The sequence below is a fragment of the Pelecanus crispus genome, chromosome 6 (genome assembly GCF_030463565.1).
Source record: "Pelecanus crispus isolate bPelCri1 chromosome 6, bPelCri1.pri, whole genome shotgun sequence".
NCBI classification, from domain to species: domain Eukaryota; kingdom Metazoa; phylum Chordata; class Aves; order Pelecaniformes; family Pelecanidae; genus Pelecanus; species Pelecanus crispus.
This window is the reverse complement of record NC_134648.1, coordinates 43,182,716-43,202,337: the sequence shown is the minus strand read 5'-3', so window position 1 is coordinate 43,202,337 and position 19,622 is coordinate 43,182,716. Positions and strand designations below refer to the sequence as shown.

The 19,622-nt window shown below is 35.5% G+C and overlaps 1 protein-coding gene across 3 annotated transcripts in view; it reads left to right on the top strand.

Annotated features, from left to right (window-relative positions):
- Nucleotides 1-19,622, top strand: part of STRN3 (striatin 3) — a 69,129-nt gene that overhangs the window by 5,561 nt on the left and 43,946 nt on the right. For all 3 annotated transcript variants that reach the window (XM_075713373.1, XM_075713372.1, XM_075713374.1), the window contains exon 2: nt 15,671-15,774. In XM_075713373.1, coding sequence (XP_075569488.1) covers nt 15,671-15,774 — 104 coding nt within the window. The remainder of the gene's footprint in view (nt 1-15,670; nt 15,775-19,622) is intronic.

The window sequence follows — 19,622 nt, the reverse complement described above, 5'->3', positions numbered from 1 at the left end:
TTATCAATTGCATTCTAGATGGTTGAAGTTGGAAAACATGCATAATTGATAAACTGCTATTTCATTGGGTCTTACAGGTGTCTCTCAGTATTTATTATGAAACTAAGCTTAACTAACTACTAAAGTGGTCCTTAAAAAACCCAAGGATACTTAATGAACACTGACCAAAAATGGTTTTGGTAGGTTGTAAAATGTTGATCAGCATTCTTATTTGTGATACTTGTAAATGCCATGAGGTGTGCAGGTAATGTATGCATCTGAAATGGCTAACTTCTGTTTGTGCAAGTTGTTAAGGTGCTTGCTGTAGTAGGGGTGCAGAAGTACCTCTTTGTACAAATAAATAACGCTTATTCACGCAATAAAGTGAGTATTTAATACCTTCGGTTTATAATGATACTTTTTTCAGTATAAAATAACATACATAGAGAAGTTAAAACCCAGAAACTTCTGTTCGTTAATCATTTTTTCTAAGCTAATGGTGAAAAGAGCTACATATTTTGTAGAGTTAAGTTCCTTTTGTAGTTTAAAGCACTGAATTGAGAGTTCTATATATTTTGGGTAGAGGGCAATTAGACATAATCAAGGGTTTCCCTACTGTGGCTTTCCATAAGCTGTTTAGTCAACTGCATTAGAGGCAGATAGCCTCTGGTCGAACTTTAGGTGCCTATTTACTGAAGGTTGAAAGTCTGTTCTTCTGTGTGTGTATGGGTAAATCCTGCCTTCCTCATAGGCTTCCTGGCAAGACTTCCAAATTGAAAATGTGCAGAGCTGCTTCCTTTTTGTGGATGAATAACCTATACAGAGAAGACCTGATTGTAAATTAAAAGGTGGCTGCTATATAGCAGAGCTTATAAAAGATACGCACACAAATTTGAAGTAAGGAGATTTCTTGACATAGTTCAAGGTAAATAGAAATAAGGAGGCTTTCTCCTGTGAAAAGAAGGTACGTACATAGTATTTCTTTCACTATAAAATTGAGATACTGTTTGTGGCTCTAAAAATTAAAGTGTTCATTGTAAAAAACCTCAGTGTTTTCACTTTTCTGTTTATGCTCCATTCTTCCAATTTTATTTTTTAAACAGTTGATTTAGATCCTTGATATTTCTATATAATTTTCTTGCAGTATTCACCTCATAGAGGGAAAACACAATAAAAGAATGCAGGACATTGAATTATGTAAACATCTGTGTAGAAATTGAACAGGAAATACCTGGATAGTGATGCGGCTTATGTATGGGAAGATATTGATTAGTATAGTAGTTGTGTAATTTTTTCTGGAATATTGTTCCTAAGTAACTCCCTTCTATCAACGCTCGGGATAAAAGTGTTTTTACTGTGTAATAATTGCTCTTTCATAAATAATATTTGGAATAAAGTCACTCTTACTTAGAAGCAATGGACAGTACTGCTATTTCGTAACAGTTACTCTGGATAGATAAGTTACATACGCTTCTTGGTGAAGAATTGCTTTTTTAAAATTTTTTTTAACACTGGGCATGTATTTTATTTCTTAGTTTCATTGCCATCATGCCTGTGCATATTTAATGGCACTTTGGGAAATTTTTTGGGGGGGTGGGGGGCGTGAAGTATGTGGTGGTATAATAATTTCTTTCACACCGAAAGTAGGTTTTGAGATAGTGGTAGGTGTTCTTCATCCTTTTGTCGTTTAAGAAGTTGGGAGAAAGTGATAATGGTCTCTTACTTAGTTGATGAAGAGAGTGGCTAGGGGAGCTGGATCCTCCACTGATTTAACAAATCTTCAGGACAAATGTAAGACCTGCAAGAGCTTTGCTTGTGTATCTGGTTGTTATTTTTTGTCACTCAGACTGTTCTTGAATTATCCTAAGCAATGGCTCAGCAGGATATTGAGTTTAATGGTATCTTCTGCCTTCATCTGTGCAACTGCAACAGGTATTAAGAGCTAATTATGAAGCTGGCTGTTCTTCTATACTGGTCCTGAACCTACAGTGTGAATTCAAGTAGTCTGTAGTTTTTTCTGCCACTATAGGATTTTTATAAAAATGGCTGATTAGAGGTAACCTGCTGTTAGCAATTAAGGGTAAAAATACATTTTTCTGGGTTCAGGATAAATTCCACGTAATGTTACTGAGGGATGGAGTGCATTCTTAGCCTTTTTGAAGGTATTGTGCATGTTTATGTATATATTTGTGTTGACAAGTCCTGCATATGTTGGCTGTAACATTCTGAAAAACTGTGCTTCTCTGAATGCTGATTGAAATCATCCTGAAATAGGGAGTGAACTTCAGAAATTCAAGGTGTTCAGTTCTTTCTGATTTTTTTTTTTTTTTAATGTATTGTTTGCTGTAAAGTTTCTTCCATTTGCTCACCTTGGTTCCTCTTCACCCAAAATATGGTCAGTCCTTAACTGCTACCAAATTTGAGGTTGATGATCCCATGATACTCCTTCTAGAAGAAAAAAAGCCACACAAAAAAACCCCTTGGCTTTATACCAGTGACCACTATAAGAAGCTGGAGAATGCTTGATTCTAGTATTTAACTCAAAACTGTGGTTTGTTTCTATGTAAAATAGTTTTTATCTCAATACATTTTCCAGGTGAATACTACGATCTTTTGCTTGATACTAAGTGTACTGGACAGCTTCAGTACATTTGCTTGTATTTCGGGTATCGCAGTATATCAAACTAGAGAATAAGAAGTGGTAACAAGCCAGGAGAGTTTAACTCTTTAAGGTGATTCAAGAGCTGTGAAACTGAAATTGTTTGCTTTCTTTGAGGATAAGGTGCTTTAAATCCCAGACCCTGGGGTGCAGGAACAGAATCCTGGGATACACCTTGACACCCTGGGAAAGGAAGAGATCCTGCTTGGACAAACCGAACTCTCAGACGTATTCAAGGAGAACATGTAAACATGTTTACAAGTTTTATAAGACCTATTCTGTTTCATAGCTTTAGCAAGATCTGTACAGTTGAACTGGTGGAAGGCAGGACTACTGGCTGTGTTAACTGTCTGCTAAAGTGGTGTAAATTAGAGAGCACTGGCACTATTCTGTGCCAGGAGGCTAGATTAACATTTGGGAGGTGCAAAATACCCGTTCCTCTCAACTTTCTGTGATGCCTCCCTTAAAACACTTTACGTTGTACAGTTGTATTTTAACTGTCTTTTTTGTTTTTCATAAATTTTATTTCCATGAACTTGATCGTAGTTGATTTTGTTATTGTCAACATTGCTGTTGCCTTAACGATGCAAAGCTCTTTAAGCTCTGTAATACTGTATTCTTTTAAGTATATATAGATGGGTTCTTATATTCTAGTTCTAACACTTGCAGTAGTTTTCACTTTCTTCTGCCTGTTCCTTGGGAATGTGTGTTACTGACCTGCAGCTGATGAACATTGACATGAGTGTTCATCACTGGAACAGTGTAGGTCAGTTCAGGTCACTATGTTCACGGTCTGCTGTGGCTTATACTTCCCCCTTCTATATTCTGAAATAATAAATAGATGTTCCTGGTTTTGGAAAGGAAACTTACATTCTTTGAGGATGTTTGCCACACTGCGATTTTTCCTTCCCTTTCCACTCAATAGTGATTGTAAGAACCTGCTACGCTACAAAGTGTACAGTTTCACTCTGCTTTTTGTGCTCTTGTACTGTAACTCCTACTAATAATAAAGAGAATGAGCTTAATAGTCTTAGTTCTATTTAGTATTAAGTGTCTAATGAAGCTCTAACTGTGGCACTTCATTATTAGCTGTATAACTTAACAATGTAACTTCATCTTAATGGAATAATGCACCAGTATAGTGATGCTGACAGTAAAGATATTTTTAATCTTGTTAAATTAAAATGCAGTAGTTTGGTGTTACCATCAGTGTAGAATTAGTCTCATTGGTTGTAGTGCTGACTTCCTTGGAAAGAAGACTTTTTTACTAGCTTAGATGTATTCCAAAAAATGCCCCGTGAATCTTTTTAGATAGAAACGGGACGAGATGTATAACTTCTTTGGTTTTTAAAGTATGTTATTTGCAAGGTTCGTGCGTTTAGGAGGAATATAGAAAATACAGATGATAGTGGCAGAATGAGAAACTGCATCTGAGGATGAACCTGTGCTGAAATAAACATGCTGAGTTGCTTTCCTCCAGGACTACTGTGAGTTTCCTGCTAAAAGAAATTCATAAAACCCCTGAATGATCTGTGGCTTTATAAGTGAGAGCTATAAATACAGAAATAGGGAAGTGATTTCTGTCTTGTGATCTGTGCAGAACTGGCAAGGTCAACATTGCAATATTAATGTCCCATTCTTTAGTAGTAATTTTGAAAAGAATGCTGAAAATTTGATACAAAAACAATTTGAGGGCTGGAAATAACATCTTGAAGAGTGATCCATTTAGAATTCAGTCTTGTTGGCCAATCAAAAAGAAGTCTGAGGTGGCCTTATTAGGTGCCTCCCTGGATTTTAGATGTATTCAGATGCTTTTTAATTTAAAGTAGAGAATTGTTTAGTTTAAGGGGTGTGACACAGCAGACTGGAACTTCACCTTAAAAAAAGAAAATTATCCCAATGAGGGGGTGTAGATAGTGTGACAGATATATGTGTGAAGTTGGGTAATGTCTTTTTTTTTTGGTGTCGTTGTTTAGGGTTTGTTTGGGTGGGGGGTTTTTTTGTTTGTTTTTCTTTTTTGTGTGTGTGTTTTTTTGTTTTTCTTTGTAGAACAGCCAAAGAAATAATCAGGCAACAAGTGTAAAACATACTGAAATAATCTTGGTACAATGAAAAATTATGAATCCTTTCTACATGAAGACATGGAAAAAAGATAAATGGATTCAAAATAAGCCATCTGTTACTCTGTAGTCCAATCTACTGCTACTAAGTTTACGTTCTTTCCATGCTTTTTCTTAAGGCAGCATACTTAAATGAAGAACTGGACCCTTGGAATAAGCTACTGAGGGAACTAGGGGATTTCTTTCTGTTTTGTTGGGGGTTTTTTGTTTGTTTGTTTATTTTGCTTGTCTTTTAAATCTTAAACATTTGATTCAGTATGAAGGTAACTGAATGAAATATGGTCTATCTAAATGTCAGGCTGCTTTAATTGATCTTCTTGTCTTTTAAATCAATTTTATTTGCTTCATTGTTAGTTCAAAAACATGCTTTCCGAGGTTCCCCCACTCCAGTTATCCTGTTAGAGAAGCTAGAAGGCTGTTGTTTTCCTCCTGGAAGATAGAGACCATATAGATGTATTTTTAGTTGGCTGCACTGCTCTTCTGTAAAACTAAGTTTCCAGCACCTTGAGTTTGAGTGGCACATGAATCTCTTAAATGTATGATTGAAAATAAAAAGTGCTATATATTGCCTGCTTTGGATAGAAAAAGCATATTCTCCAAATTAAATTCCAGTAAAATCGGGGGGGTGGGGGTGGGTGTAAGTAGATACAGCCATGCAAATGCATAGTTTGTTTACTTTCAGTATCACTCCTTTGGCTTTGTGTTTTCTCAAACAATTATGGAGAAAACTGCAGTAGTAAGCAGGAATTTGACCATGAGAGTACTGTAGATTAATCTTGCATATTCACAGTATTGAATGGCTGTCTTAAATGAAGAGGAAGCCAGCGCTGTCTGTACTATAATAAGTGAAATATACTCAACATGGCTAGTTTCTGCTAAGAAAGGCAATGACCTTTGCATTTATTAACTAAAATAGAGACCTAATCAGGTTACCGATAGCTGGTATCAAAGTACAGTAATTTAGTAGTTTGTTGGTGGGTTGTTGAATATACCTGTCCAGGGCTAGAAGCTGTTCCTGAAAAATTAAAATCAGAAGAAAATGTACAAGAACCCTTGCAGGGTAAATTCTAAGACTCCCAATTGCAAAATAGTCCTGACCGTTCTTTAGGAAGTTCTCTTAAAATTGCTCTGGTTGCACTGCACTTCAGTCTGTGTTTTGCAATCAGCTTGTGCTGCAAGTTAGAACCATTACTGTTGTGTGTAAATTGCAGAGCTGTCTATAGCACACTTATATCTGTTTTTCAGTAACATACAGAGAAGATATAAGCATGTTCAACAGTTTATTTTGAATCTTCGATTATTGTGATATGGGTAAGTATATATGAGACTTTAGGTCTGGGCAGAAAAGTACTTCAGAGACTTCAAAGTCGAGTGAAAATTTTTTTAGGGATTATTTTAGCATTACTTTACATAAAACACTTCATGAATAAACTGACATCTGTGGTGATGCTAAATGTCTTCAAAATACTTGCTGTACTTGTGTCATAGCTGTGATGGTCAAGAGTATTTCTCAAGTGGTTAGAACACAATGTAATCTGTGGTTACAGTGTGTTTTGCTATTGCTTATTGAACCTGGTGATTGGACTCTGGTTTGTCCACAAGCTTGTCTCTTGTCTGTTTTCCTTAGTTTGTCCAAAGAGAAGATACTGCTCACCAGCTTTGCTTCCCTTAAACATTTTATACTGGAATAATGTACAAAATGTTCCAAAACAGAAAGTTTATGTAGGAAATACTGTATACAGTCTTGTTAATTGAAGGAGGGAGCACTTACAGTTAATAGCTGATATTTTTGGCAAGAGTTCAGCTTTTGACATTGGTGTTGCAATTGTGTTGTGGGTTTTTTCCAGCACAGACATTTGAAAAATACCGTGACTTAACTAATTTTAAAAATGCAACACTTCAATAATTTATTACCAAACGGTAGTCTAATAAAAATTTATTTTAATCTGTGAAAAAAATATTAATTTTTGGGTGCTGTATGTAGCAAAGAGTTTTATGCATTGAGTCTGCAAAAACACAGGATGTTTTATTCTATCCTCTATTTATTACCAATATTTTGTGAAAGATTGTGTGACTTTATAAAAACTATCGAGACACTAAAAGTACTAGGCCTGTGAAAGACATGTTAAGGAAACTGGTTTGTTTAGGTAGATGCTCTCAAGCTCTGCTGTGTTAAATGATAAAGAAATTTAGGAGGGGGTCTCCCCCCACCCCTTCCTCTTTGTATACTCCTCTTGCTTCATTTGGTTGGTAATGTGTGTGAGAGGCTTTCAGCAGCAATTCATTTTTGATGTTAACAAAAGCGAACTTTGATGTTTATGCTATTGTGAATATTGTGGCAGAGACCTGCTAGGTGGTTTGATAAAGAAACAATGACTGAAGATGAATGTAGGATGTATTTTGTGTTAAATTTTGGCATTGACCAAACTACGTATTGGCAGATTAAACTCGTAACTCAGGTTCTTGCAGTTTTCTGTAGTCCCGTTGAAAGTGACCATAAGTTGATCTGTAAAACTGTGTTAATACATCCTATATTAACTTTTTTCTGTAAAAGGCATATGAACGCTAATATTCTTATTTTATTTATTGGAAAAAACTGATGTGAAACAAATTGAAGTCCCATAGCAAGTCAGTTAAGAAAACAGATGTAAGATTCTTAGTTTTATGTGACTTGATCTTCAGGAAGTACATACTTTCTTGAGGAAGGATACTTAATGTTTTCAAACAGTCCTAACTGTAAAGAGAACTTAGTTTAATTTACATTTGTTTGCGGGGCTTTCTTAAAATATTAAAAACGTGACTGCCTCAGAGTCCTGGGAGGTATTGTTCAAACATGTTTCATAGATTATTCAACCTGCTAAAGGAATGCAGTTGAAGTATGCTATCCAGACTCTTCATAGAATAGTAAGTGTTTATGAGTAGTAATAAATACTTTTGCTGCTTATGTTTTACTTGGCTATTTAGTTGTCTTGAGTGATGGCATTAAATTTGATGTTTGAATGGAAAGATTGTAATTTTTCATTAGAATTGTATTGATATTGGTGAAGGTAGAATAACTTGGAGGTAAAAATGAGTGAGCTTTTTTGAGGTCAGAATGAGCATTTGTGTCTGGTTAGGTGATCTAGTACTTCCAAGCATTCCTGTTAACAGTCAGCTGATTAAAGAAATAATAATGGCTGTTTAATGGCTTTGAGCTAAAATTTGCTGGATCTTGGGTCTGCTTAGATTGCTGATGTTCTTGATGATTTGCATGTGAGGTGCAAAGGAAATGCAAATTTGCTAGTGGAGGAGTCTTTAATGATGCTAAAATAAAATGCCTGCAGAAATTGTCAGGTGTGTGGGGAGAAGGAGAGCTGGCATATTAGGGACAGTGGCTGATATTCTGACACTGGCATGGAGCATTTTAGTAGGTCTCTTACAGTATGTTGATGATAATGACCAGATTAACTTCACTTTTCCTGAAGTTAATCTAATCAGTCAGTCTTATAGAATAGAATCTTCTTCCAGGAAAATGATAGTTCTTTTAAAGCAGGAACTTAATTTTCTGAATTGCCTCTGGGACTGAAATTGAAAAGAAAAACTTATTATAAATTGAACTGTGCTCAGTATTTTGTAAGTTTTTAACTGAAACAAAATTTTAGAAGCCTGTTGCATAAAGAACGCTTAAGAATGGTCAATGAATTATAAACTTCTAAGGCACTTACATTTGTTATTAAAAAAAAAGTTTTATTTAGTTTCTGATTCTTAGACATGTATGTTTTAGTCTTTGAGGAGAATGCTCTTTGTAACAGAGTTTCAATCCATCGTTTTTAATGGCTTCTAACTTTTTTTGGACTTGTAGTCTCAACTGACTTTGTGGGATTGGTTTTTTTTTTTCCCTCCTGCTGCTGGCTTCTGTCTGCTGGGTAGAAGTCTATGGACAATTGGTTTACTTAGTTTCCAGAACATGAAATTTAGAGGGTGTTGTTAGTCTTTAAAAACACATCCATGAGTTGTAGAAGTTTTCTTACTCTACTGTTCCTAAATACCATATTGGATAGCACAAGAAGAAATGATTCCATGAAAAGCTTCTATTAAGGAAATTCTAGTGACAGAATAAAGGCAATCTTTTACTGAGTTTAAGTGATGGCTTAGAAGATTAACCCTAACATAGAAGAAGAAATTGAAGGCTGGATTTTCCATAAGTTGTTCAAGGAAGCTGATGAAACTTGACAGTACTTGGCCCTGTAGTGAAAAGCAGCCAACTTCTGAATCTGAATGACTGGGGGATGACTAGGGGTGATGTGGTGGTAGTGGAAAAGATAAAGGACAGATTCAGGGAAGGAGAGAGTTTTGCAAGCCTGGTCTTTGCCATACCCATTGCAGGACTGAAGGGGACTTACAGATGAGTAAATTCTCTTGTATCTGTCAAACCTGCCAGATTGCTCCTTAGAGCTAGCTGGGTTTCTTGTGTCTACCATTCTTGTGGGACGGTTGCTCAAGGATGTTGCTTTTCTGGTGGTTAGGAATTGCTTTTGAAAAGCGATCAGAAAGTGATCGGATGAGTCTTCGAGAAAACTATCAGTTGAGGAGCAAGAAATGATCATCAGCTCAAATGGAAAAGATCTGTAAAAAAAGGAAACCTTCAGGAAACATCTTAATACCATTGTTACTTTAAGTGCAGTGGTTACTGACCTGATACTTAACTGACTGTTCGTAAGGTTCCACAGAAAATTTTCTTCTTCATTGGTAAGTGTTGTTCAAATGTACAATAGTATTAACTAGTTGTTGAAATATTTTTTTTTTCCCCTGCATCTTTAACCTGGACTTATTTTATGAAGTAAAGGTTTTCTGTTAACATAAGCAGAGCTGGTGTTTCTATTTTTTTAAGTCTTCCAGTTATTTTTTATTCTACAGGATCTTTAAAAGTGGTATATCTTTGAAACATGTATGACCCTGATATGACCAGTGACACCTATCTCACCACACAGCTTACTAGAGAGAATCTTGCTTGATAAATTTGCAAAATAAAGATTGATTTTGTTTTAAAATTTATTTATTTAAAGTAGTCAACTGAGGACTGAAAGAAGATACCTTGCCAGTTTAAGGATTAATTGTAATAAATGTATAGACATAATCAGGTCTGTAAGGATACAAGAAAACTCTTCTAAATGCTTAATGCTTTTACATGTGTGATGGTTTAGATGTTCTGAATGAGATGAAGTTTCAGACTCTGTGTGTTGAAAACTGAAGGTGAAGACTTCTCCTCTTATGTTCAGTTTCCCTTTTGGAATGGGAACTAGAACATTAGTAGCTACACAGGTGTGTCCACTCTTAAATTACTGTTATGAGTCAAATCTTCCACCTCCCCAGTATTTTTTAGTTTTCCAAAACAGGGTGCACTGGATATGTGTATTCAAAATGCTTCAGTGTGTTGCATGTCTTTCAAAAGTACTGCAGGCCTTTCCTTTCTTCCTTCTAGAAGTCTGAATGGACTTTAGAAAAACAAAACACAAGCATTGCATTGCAGCTGGCATTGCTTTACATGTAGTTGAATTTTTTGGAAATACACTTCTAGAGTCTGAGAGTAAACAATGTTTACAAATTAAATGGAAAGATAGTATACTTGCTGAGTGTGTTCCTGTGTTGGTAAATCCATTAGAATTTGATTGTTTGAATTGTTACAGGAAAGTGTTAGGGTTTCAACAGCGTAAGAGAAGTCCTTTAATCAGTCTTACGTGCTTTGCCATTCAGGTTTTGTGCCTCTTTTTCCCTTTGATGTGTTTTGCTAGGTTTTTGAGATGTTGGATGAATATTTCAAATTCAGCATATCAGGGTTTATTAATAAAATAAGACTGTGAAACCCTATATATAGTTATTATAGAACCTTTAGGTTGCTTACGCAATTTTACCTGCCAGAATGCTGTAATAACTTTCCTCCTTTGTCCTCAATGGCTAAGAGAAATAGTATGATCAACGTGAAGATTGTCTTTGACAGACGTTTCTGTGCAGTTGAGTAATAAAATGCAGTTTTAATGTGAATGCTGCTATTATGGGTAGTGCTGTATGAAATGTAGAGCAATAATTCTTAAGTTTTAGGACCTTTCAAGCTTCTTTAAAAAGAAGGGGGAAAAAAAATCCTCATTTTCTTCCCAGAAAACATTTTTTCTTTAAATTTTTATTTATCAGCTTCTATGTGAAATGCAGTATTTTTAGTATTTAAAGTTATGTGGAAGTTCGCTAGTAAACTACTTTAAATCTTCTGTTACACTTTGATCAAGCAGTGTAATTGCATGCTAGGGATGTGGAGTATCACTGTAATCAGTGATTCCTACCATTCAAGGAAAACTTCAGTTTCTTATTTGAGATCTTGGAGTTTGTTGGGTAAAAGACTGCCTGGTTTGCACATGGTCAGATTTCCTATTTAAAAGATAAAAACTCCTTCCACCTACAGAATATAGTGCACATCTGTCTCAAATGCAATACACCATTAAAACAATATTAAGTTTACAAAGTCTAGAATATGTTAGAATTTTTATTTGCCCCCTTCTGTATGTGCATTCTGTAGTTATTTAACCCCAGACAATTCTTTTTAGTGGGATCCATACTATTCAAGTAGCTGTTCAGTAATTCTTTTTATCCTTGTATTCTATCTTGCCTAGTTTCAGGCATTATTTCATGCATCCTTGCACAAATACAAAGTATCTGTCACTCTAACTGCTTCTCAGAGCTCCCTGAATTCACTTTCATAATAAAACTGGGCAAGTTCTTGTGGTGGTACTCTTATTTACAGCTGAGGGCCAAGGTGTAGAGGGAGACCAGAGTTATCAAGAGTTACTGAGTTTTGTAGAAAGATAGTGGATCTCAGAGATCCATGAAAATACCATAAATATGAAAATGGACAGGCTGGTAGAAGAGGAGGAGCCTGCCCTGAAAAAGAAGCTACTGGTTGAGCTTGTTTGAAGAAGCTGAAGCATAGCCCTATCTGTGGGGAAAAATACTCTTTAACAGGATCTATACACAACTAAATTCAGCTGGATTTTTTTAAAGCCATGGGAGGCTATATTTTTCTTTACAAAACTAGTGTTTTTTATATATCCTCTAAAATAACATGTTTTATCTCCCCTAAGAAATGGTCTTGCTAATATACTTGTAAAAATACATTTTGATTGCATTTGTAATTCAGAAGAGTTAGGGCTTGTCTTGTATTTTACTTTCTTAGTGTCTCTGCTCTTGTTTTTGCAACTCTTGTACCCTAGACATGCAGGTTATGATATCATGGTCAGTTTAGGCTGATCTAATACCTTGTTGTCACTGAAAGGAGCTGTTACTTTGGTATCCTGTTTGCATCCCTTGTGCCAGCCTAAGTACTCCCATGGCTATACAGAGTAGGATCAGGAAACTGATGTAATTCAGAACTGAGTAAAAAGTAAATAGAATTATTTCCTCAGTAGACTTAATGTGTGGCAGCAGAAGCAGCTAAGTCAGCACAGTAGAGGGAAGAGAAATACGAGGAGGAGGAGGCGGATTGTTCCTCTTAGTATCGGGCTGGGGACTTACAAATTGGTTTAAGACAATGGAAAGAATTCTGTCGTAACTGGGAGGGAGGGAAGGAAGGTGAGTACCAAATTGTTCTGTGCCATTTTGTTTTCCAATTTTAGTGCTAGTCAGTCTTTAATCATCAGTATAGTTATAAATCGTATAGAATCTAGCTCTCCTGAGAATTGTTTCAAAGGAAAGGAATATCTAAGGATTGAGGAAGTTGTATTATGTAGAGAGCTTTTCTTAAGTGTTTGTCTTTGTGTGTGGAACCTAAGTTAGTACAACAACCCTGAGGGAGACTGATCTGTTTGCTTTATCTGTTTTTATCGAACCTGAGATTTACTGCTTTTCAAAAAAGTCTGTGTTGGGAAATTGTGTGTTAATTCTTAGGGCTCATAGTCATGCAATATGTCAAGTGATAGTTTTGACACCCCTCATTGCTCAGTTCAAGACTTAGGAAGAAAGTTGATTAATGTAATTTATACAGCAAATCTGCAGTGATCTTACTCTTGGTTTTGTATCAAGGGTCTTGATGACTAAGTGTTCCTAAAGTCTAAATTGATTTTTCCATATTTCTAAAGATCAAGCTCTTAACTTCTGCATAGATAACTTCTGTTAGGTTTTAGTCATGTGGTGGTTACAATGGAGGGGAAACAAAAAAAAAAGAAATCCCCAAAATCAATCAAATGTGTATAGAAGCAATTACAGAAAGTGATGCTAAAAGAAGTCTGCTAATATTGACAAAAATGTCAAGAACCCAACTACAAAGTGTGTTCTTGTGTGGCAACCTTTCTGTTCAACCTTTTGGACCCTGTGAAGATTGTTATAAACACCGTTGTATATAAAAGATCTCTTGAGGGCTTTTTTTGTAGGGTGGATTTTTGGGTTGTATTTGTTTTTATTTTTATAACATCATTTCTGTAGTGTATTGATTCTCAAGATCACTTAGCTCATTAACCTGTCTGGTTGAAAAGAATGCAATACCTAGTAAATATATGGAGCCTTGATTCTGCTTGGCCAAGTACTCCAGAAGTATTTCCAGAAGAAGGAAATAGTTTGGCTGAGAGCATTTAGGAGGCAGATGCCTCCCACTGTGTATGATCGTGGCTATATTATTTTCCTCTCCATTGTCAGCAAACTGAGGATGAAATTAAGGCCCAGCAATTGCAGCTGGCAACTAAGATTTGTCAAATAGTTATAGAAGGGTGCTGGCCAATGAAAGAAGACTTAATAGAAGGGGAGAAGACTATCACTTATAGAAGACCTGAGTTTTGAAAAGAGTTGAGAACTGCATTCAAGTCAAAGAGCATAAGGGCTTTCATAACCTTCTTTAGTTGATAATTACCAAAATATTTAGTTCTGGTTTTATTTTTGTAAAAAGAGCCCGAGTACATGCAGTAACTTCCAAATGTTTGAAGTATGGTGTTGTGCATATGTGCATGTCACATACCACTTCTTTAAAAAACCCTACTTTTATAACTATTTTATGTGTACTTTTGCATTTATGTGTAAGGACCCTGTTTACTTTTTGTTGTCTTATCCTTGACTAGTGAAAATTGGGATAACAAGTTGGGCTTGTGAAATTGTCTGGTCATTTGCTGCCTGAGATACTAGAGCAGTGCAAATTGTACATAATTGTAGTTTTCTCCAGAAGGCTGTTAACTTTCTATTGGATTAGAGTCAGTTTTATAGTATTTTTTAGAATCTTAAGTAGCATAATTGCAGTTAAGTGTAGTTACTGGGTTTGCTCAGCTCCCTCCATCCCCTTCCATTGGGAGCCCACTGTTTAAAATAGCTGATTCTGGATCTTGGTCCCTACATTTTATCTTGAAATATCTGTGCGATCATAACCAAGTCTGTAATTTTTCTTTTTTTTTTCTTCTCTATTACCATGCAGTGTTTGGTGCATTATTCTTTCTCACCAAGTGGCAGTGGTTAGCTGAGAGTACTTTTGTGACAGACTTCTAACTGAAATACTCATAACTGCCTTGTTCTCACTAGTATTTTAAATTTTAATTTATTAAATCATTAGTTTGCTAATGCAAGGTAGAACAACACATTGTAATTTGGTTTACCATTGAGCATAAGGCCGGAGGGGCTAAAATCAGGGCTGATCACTTAGTCTTGAGGAAGGAGCAATGCAAGAATGCTATCCTCCTGGTTAGACTGTGTCTGGCTCTAACCGTTGAGAGTAAGGAAAATGTACAACCGCCCCTTTTAAAAAAAAATCTTCAAGGATAGATTAGGTGCCAATTATAGCTCTGTTTTTTTTTTTTTTTCCAATTGCTCCTCCTTTAACAATGAAATTGTGTTGTTGATCTTAAGCTCTGTAGGGCAGTGTGGTCTCTACTCTCCTTATTCTATGGGTTCTTTTAATCCCTCTTCGAAGAAAATTTTTATATTGAATCTTGTCTTGAATTGGCTACCCAGTGACTTCAGTCAATTTAAAGTCATAATGAGGACAAATGAGTTTGTGGTTTCCTGTAATGATGGCTAATCCAGTAATACCATTAACTGTTTAATTTTTGTATTCACATCTGCAAATTCCCTTGTCTTCCTTAGGATTTTGGCTTGCAAAAGGCAAAATATAAGTCCTTTCATTTCGTAATAAAGAGACTGTTTTTTTCTCAACAGAGTTACTACCTTTACTTTTCAACTACTTTAAAGTTTACCACTAGACCTTTTGCACTAGTTGAGATAGTGTGTATGTTCTACTGAATTTACTGTTATCTACTAGGTTAGCAGGCAAGTAGGAAGCTTCCTTGATTCTTAGTAAGCTAGGTGGGTAGTATGATTGATACTTTAAAAAAAAAAAAACCAACACATGATTTTTCTCCATATAGAACAGCACACTAAAACCAATTCTCTCGTGATAGTCTAACCTTCAGCTGTCTTCAGTAGTAAGTAAAATGTGAATCCATAAAATACAGTTGTTTCCTGTATAATGGATTTGTAAATTCTGTATTTGAATTAATGTATCCCTTTCTTAATCTGTTTGATATACTGTCATTAAAAACTAAATTCCTTAAAAGTATGCTGTGTACCTATTTTAATATGGGTTTGGAAGAAACTGTATAACAATTGATGCTAACAATGCCATAAGGAAAAAAAATGTGTGCATATGTTAAAATGTTTCCTATGATTGCTGCTTGTGCCTTCTTTTAGAGTTACTATACTAACTTTAGTACCCTTATTTCAAGGCAAAACCCCCAACATTTATGGACAGAAAATAATACTTGGTCTCTAGCACAGAAATATTTTTGTTGTTAATGACTGACTGAAGTGATTAATGCAAAACAGTTTATTTTTTTTTTCCTTTTGAGACAGACTTCATTGTTTTGGGAACATAATGGAATAAAATCCATTATCTTTTGGTTTTTTGTGTTTTCAGGCTCGGATAGCGTTTTTACAAGGGGAAAGAAAGGGTCAAGAAAATTTGAAGAAAGATTTAGTGAGAAGAATAAAAATGTTAGAATATGCATTAAAACAAGAAAGGTAGGTATACAAATTGTTTGGCTTTTATCTGACTTGCAATACTTTACAGACTAAAAGTTGCATCACGTTATGTAAACTATCTTTACTAGATGATACTACGGTTACTTTATATAAACATTTTATGGTTGTCATCTTTACACTGTTTTCTGATAAACTTTAGTGTCTGCCATAATCAAAAGTTGCATAATTTTCAAATTGTTTGGACTTGTTTCTTAAATACAGAAAGCTCAAATTGGACAGTTCCCCTTTTCTGAGTTAGAGTAATGGTATACTAAGAATAAATGTTCCAAAAACATTTATACCTATTACTTACTATTCCTTTACCTGCTCTTCAGTGGTATTAAACTTGAAAGAATGAAAAATACTGTTCTCTTGATACCCTACAACTTTTTTGTATGTGTTGCATGATCAAAACTGTATTTTGTGGCAGAATAGAATCCTTTGAAAGTTAGTATTACATTTGGAAGTATTGTTTTTTCATGTGGTAGGTGCTAGAATTTTTGGTCTCAGTGCATTTTCTGTAGCATTAATTTAATGCTTTAAAAATTAAAATTCCATTCAGTCCATGCAGACTAATGTCCTTCAGACCTTCATGCTCTTCTGTTGCCTGGCTATTTCATTTGACCAAAATTAGTAGTGGATTTTGCAAAAACACTAGGAAAATAATCTCATCATGTGCCTATGCTTTCAGTAGTGGACTCAATTCTTATATTTAATTTTATTTTGTTCTTAAAAAGTAGGTGACTCCAACAGTGTTAAACATCTTGAGGATCAGGCAACAAAATAGGTAGCCTTTGTTTATTTTGATTTGAGGGGGAATGTTCCTGCCAGACTAAAGTTAAACTTGCTTTTTTGTAGCAAAGTGTAGTGAGGCTTCATCTGGACATTTTAAAATTTACTGTCCAAGAGTAAGTGTGTCTAAATATAGATTACATTATGAATTAGTACTCTGAGTGACTAGTACAGAAATAACTTTGATTAGTTGGTTTTGTATTAAAAACTAATGTTTTGGCAAGGATGGCTACATACTTCTGTGTGAAGTGTCCTGTATAAAGGTGCTTCAGAAAAACAGCATATGTTCATACACAAGGCTGTATCAGCACATCATGTGTTTTCTGGTGAAGTAATAGGCAGAAAAGATCTATTTCTTCATTCAGCCCTGTCCTCGAAATGGAAAGTAACTCAAGGTTTCCAACCAGTGTAAGACTAAAAATTATATTGTTATATCATACTGGTAATGTGCAAGTCACTCTGGATTCAAGGCAGATGAAAAGTATGCAAAGTGTTGGAGTGTGTGTACTCTTCTTTTAAAGAACATTGAACATATCAAAGAAATAATGTGCTGTTACGGCAGACCCAAGTGTCTTGGATATAAGTAACTTTCTGAGGTTGAAGGAAAACATTTTGGTTATTTTGGCAATAATAAACTGCATGCTGCACATAGAGACTTTCTGCAGATGTACACCATAAGGCTGTGAGGATTGCTTACTTACTGAGATAAATCCGAGGCAGTTAATTACAGCTGGAGTGGGAAGACATCATGTAACAGAATGCAGAATTTGAAGACGAATGGAACTGGTGAAACCTCATTTCTGCTTTCCCCTGAAATGCAGCTGCGTTTATAGCTTGACTTCCCATGAAATTCCAAAATTCATCTGATGGGCAAGAAACTGATAATGATACGTACCATGGAAGCAGAACAGCAGGAATATACAGTTTGCTTTATTTAGTTCTTGCGGCTAGTGGGTACAAGCCAACATTGCATACTTTTCAAGAGGAAAATCCTTGCTGAAGTCCCAGCCAGAATTGTCATGAAGATTGCTAAAAACAGGAACTGAAACTCTGGGGTTGATTGGTGAATATGTGGGAGGCAACGAGGAAGCTATCTGTTATTTTTTGCTGCGAATGCCCAGTAGTTTGAGGGGCTCTCATTGCAAAAGAATGACGGATTGAGTAAGGAAAGCAGGCAGGTACTGACTTGTCAGTAAATCATCCAAGAATGATAGTATGTTAGTTTCTTGGTTGTTGCACTGAATGAAGAGTTCAGGGTAATAAACATTATTTTTTGCCATTGTTCCTGTGAGTGAAGAATAACAACTAATGAAAAGAAACCAGCCCCAAAGCAAAATAAATTCTGAGATTTTCAGATCTGAAAACTTTTGACAGCAATTTTCAGTGTTGCACCCGATTGCCTCCCCCCCCCCCGCCCCCGCTTCTCCTGCTGTTGTTGCTCACTCCCTGATGCTGTCAAAAAGTTTCATGTAGTGAAATACCACATTATAGGGAGTCAGAAACAAACTCATTCAGACAATGATGACTGTTGCGATTTCTCAGAAAAAGAGTGTGAAACAGGACATCAGTGTGTAAGATTAAATAAAATTCAGTAGTAGTTACAAAATAGTTGGATATTTCTAGTATTTATCTCTAAGTATGTGTGCAACAGGTGTGATAATGTTTTAGAGAAGTAAAATGTTGTTTATTATTTTAATGTCCTTAAATATTTTGGTAGTTCTGTATGAATTTCTGTAATAAAATTAGGCCTTAAGTAGTTATATGTATGGGACTTTTTGTTTGTAGGTAGTGGATATTCCTTTATGGTGATTTGCAGACCCAGCCAGACTTCTTCTCTTGTGTACTCTGAGCCACTCTACTCCAAGCTTCATTAGCATAGTGCTTTGCTTAAATTAATAAGACTTGCTGAGATCGTAAAACCGTGGCTATATGTTGACCTCATGGGGGTTTGGACTGGAGCTGGCTTACATCCTTGCAACTGAGTGGTAGGGTTTAACAGTTAAATAGCAGCAAACAGTTAAATCAACTTAGGGCATTGTTTCTCCTCCTCTCACTTTTTCACTCATGGAAACCTGGCCTTAGAAGAATAGCAAGTCAGTACTCAAAGGATTCAAAAGATGCCTGTTGTAGAATTCATTAACTGTGTTGTGTGTGGGAGTAATGTCACTGACACATCAACAACACTATAGCTTGTTACTGATTTTCAAGATATGTAATAATTACCCTTGTTTGTGTCACAACATGGAGAGGAATACATGTGCAAATACATAGTTTATTGGAATTTAATAAGATTCATTTCTTACTGTAAAATAGAAGTTGAGCATCAGATGTGATGTGAAAGACATAACTGATCTCATTACATACAGCAGTATTTTGGCTTATTTGTAGTGGCTAGTATTGGTATGATTTTAGATCAGATACATCATTATCTTCTCTAATGAACAATTAAAGCAGAATTTTAATTAATGTTTTGAAACTGTAGCTCCAAAATGGAAAAACTGCTCCTAAATAGTATTTGCCACAGCTCTAAATTGAAGAAATTTAGGTTGCCTTTTCAATTACAGTGCTTTATTGGCTTCAATTATGAATTGAGCAAGAACATTTTATCAGCTTTATTTAACTTCACAATTTTGTAATTATTTTAATTTTGATTGTTGGTTTGTTTGGTTTTTTTTTTTACCCCCAAATGTACAGTACTTTATAGGGCACATAAATCTTAGTATGTACACTTCATCTGGAAGGCTTGGTGGAACACTGCCCTATTACAACGGGGAACAAAGCTTTGTCTCTCGGCTTAAAGAGAGCACCTAGGGTAGAGAGTCTTACTAGTGCATGGATGAAATACGAACATATTCACAAATAATTTAAAAAATTATGATTCTGCTTAATTGGCAGTCAGTCAGATTCAGGTCACACAAATACCTAGCCTTCAGGAGCCTTACAGTTTTTTAGTTACAATGTAGTTGCTACGAAAAGCGGGACTTTATCTTACATAAAGGGTCAATAGTGCCATCTACTGACAGTTTGTTAGTGAGACTGTTCCTAATTACAATTTT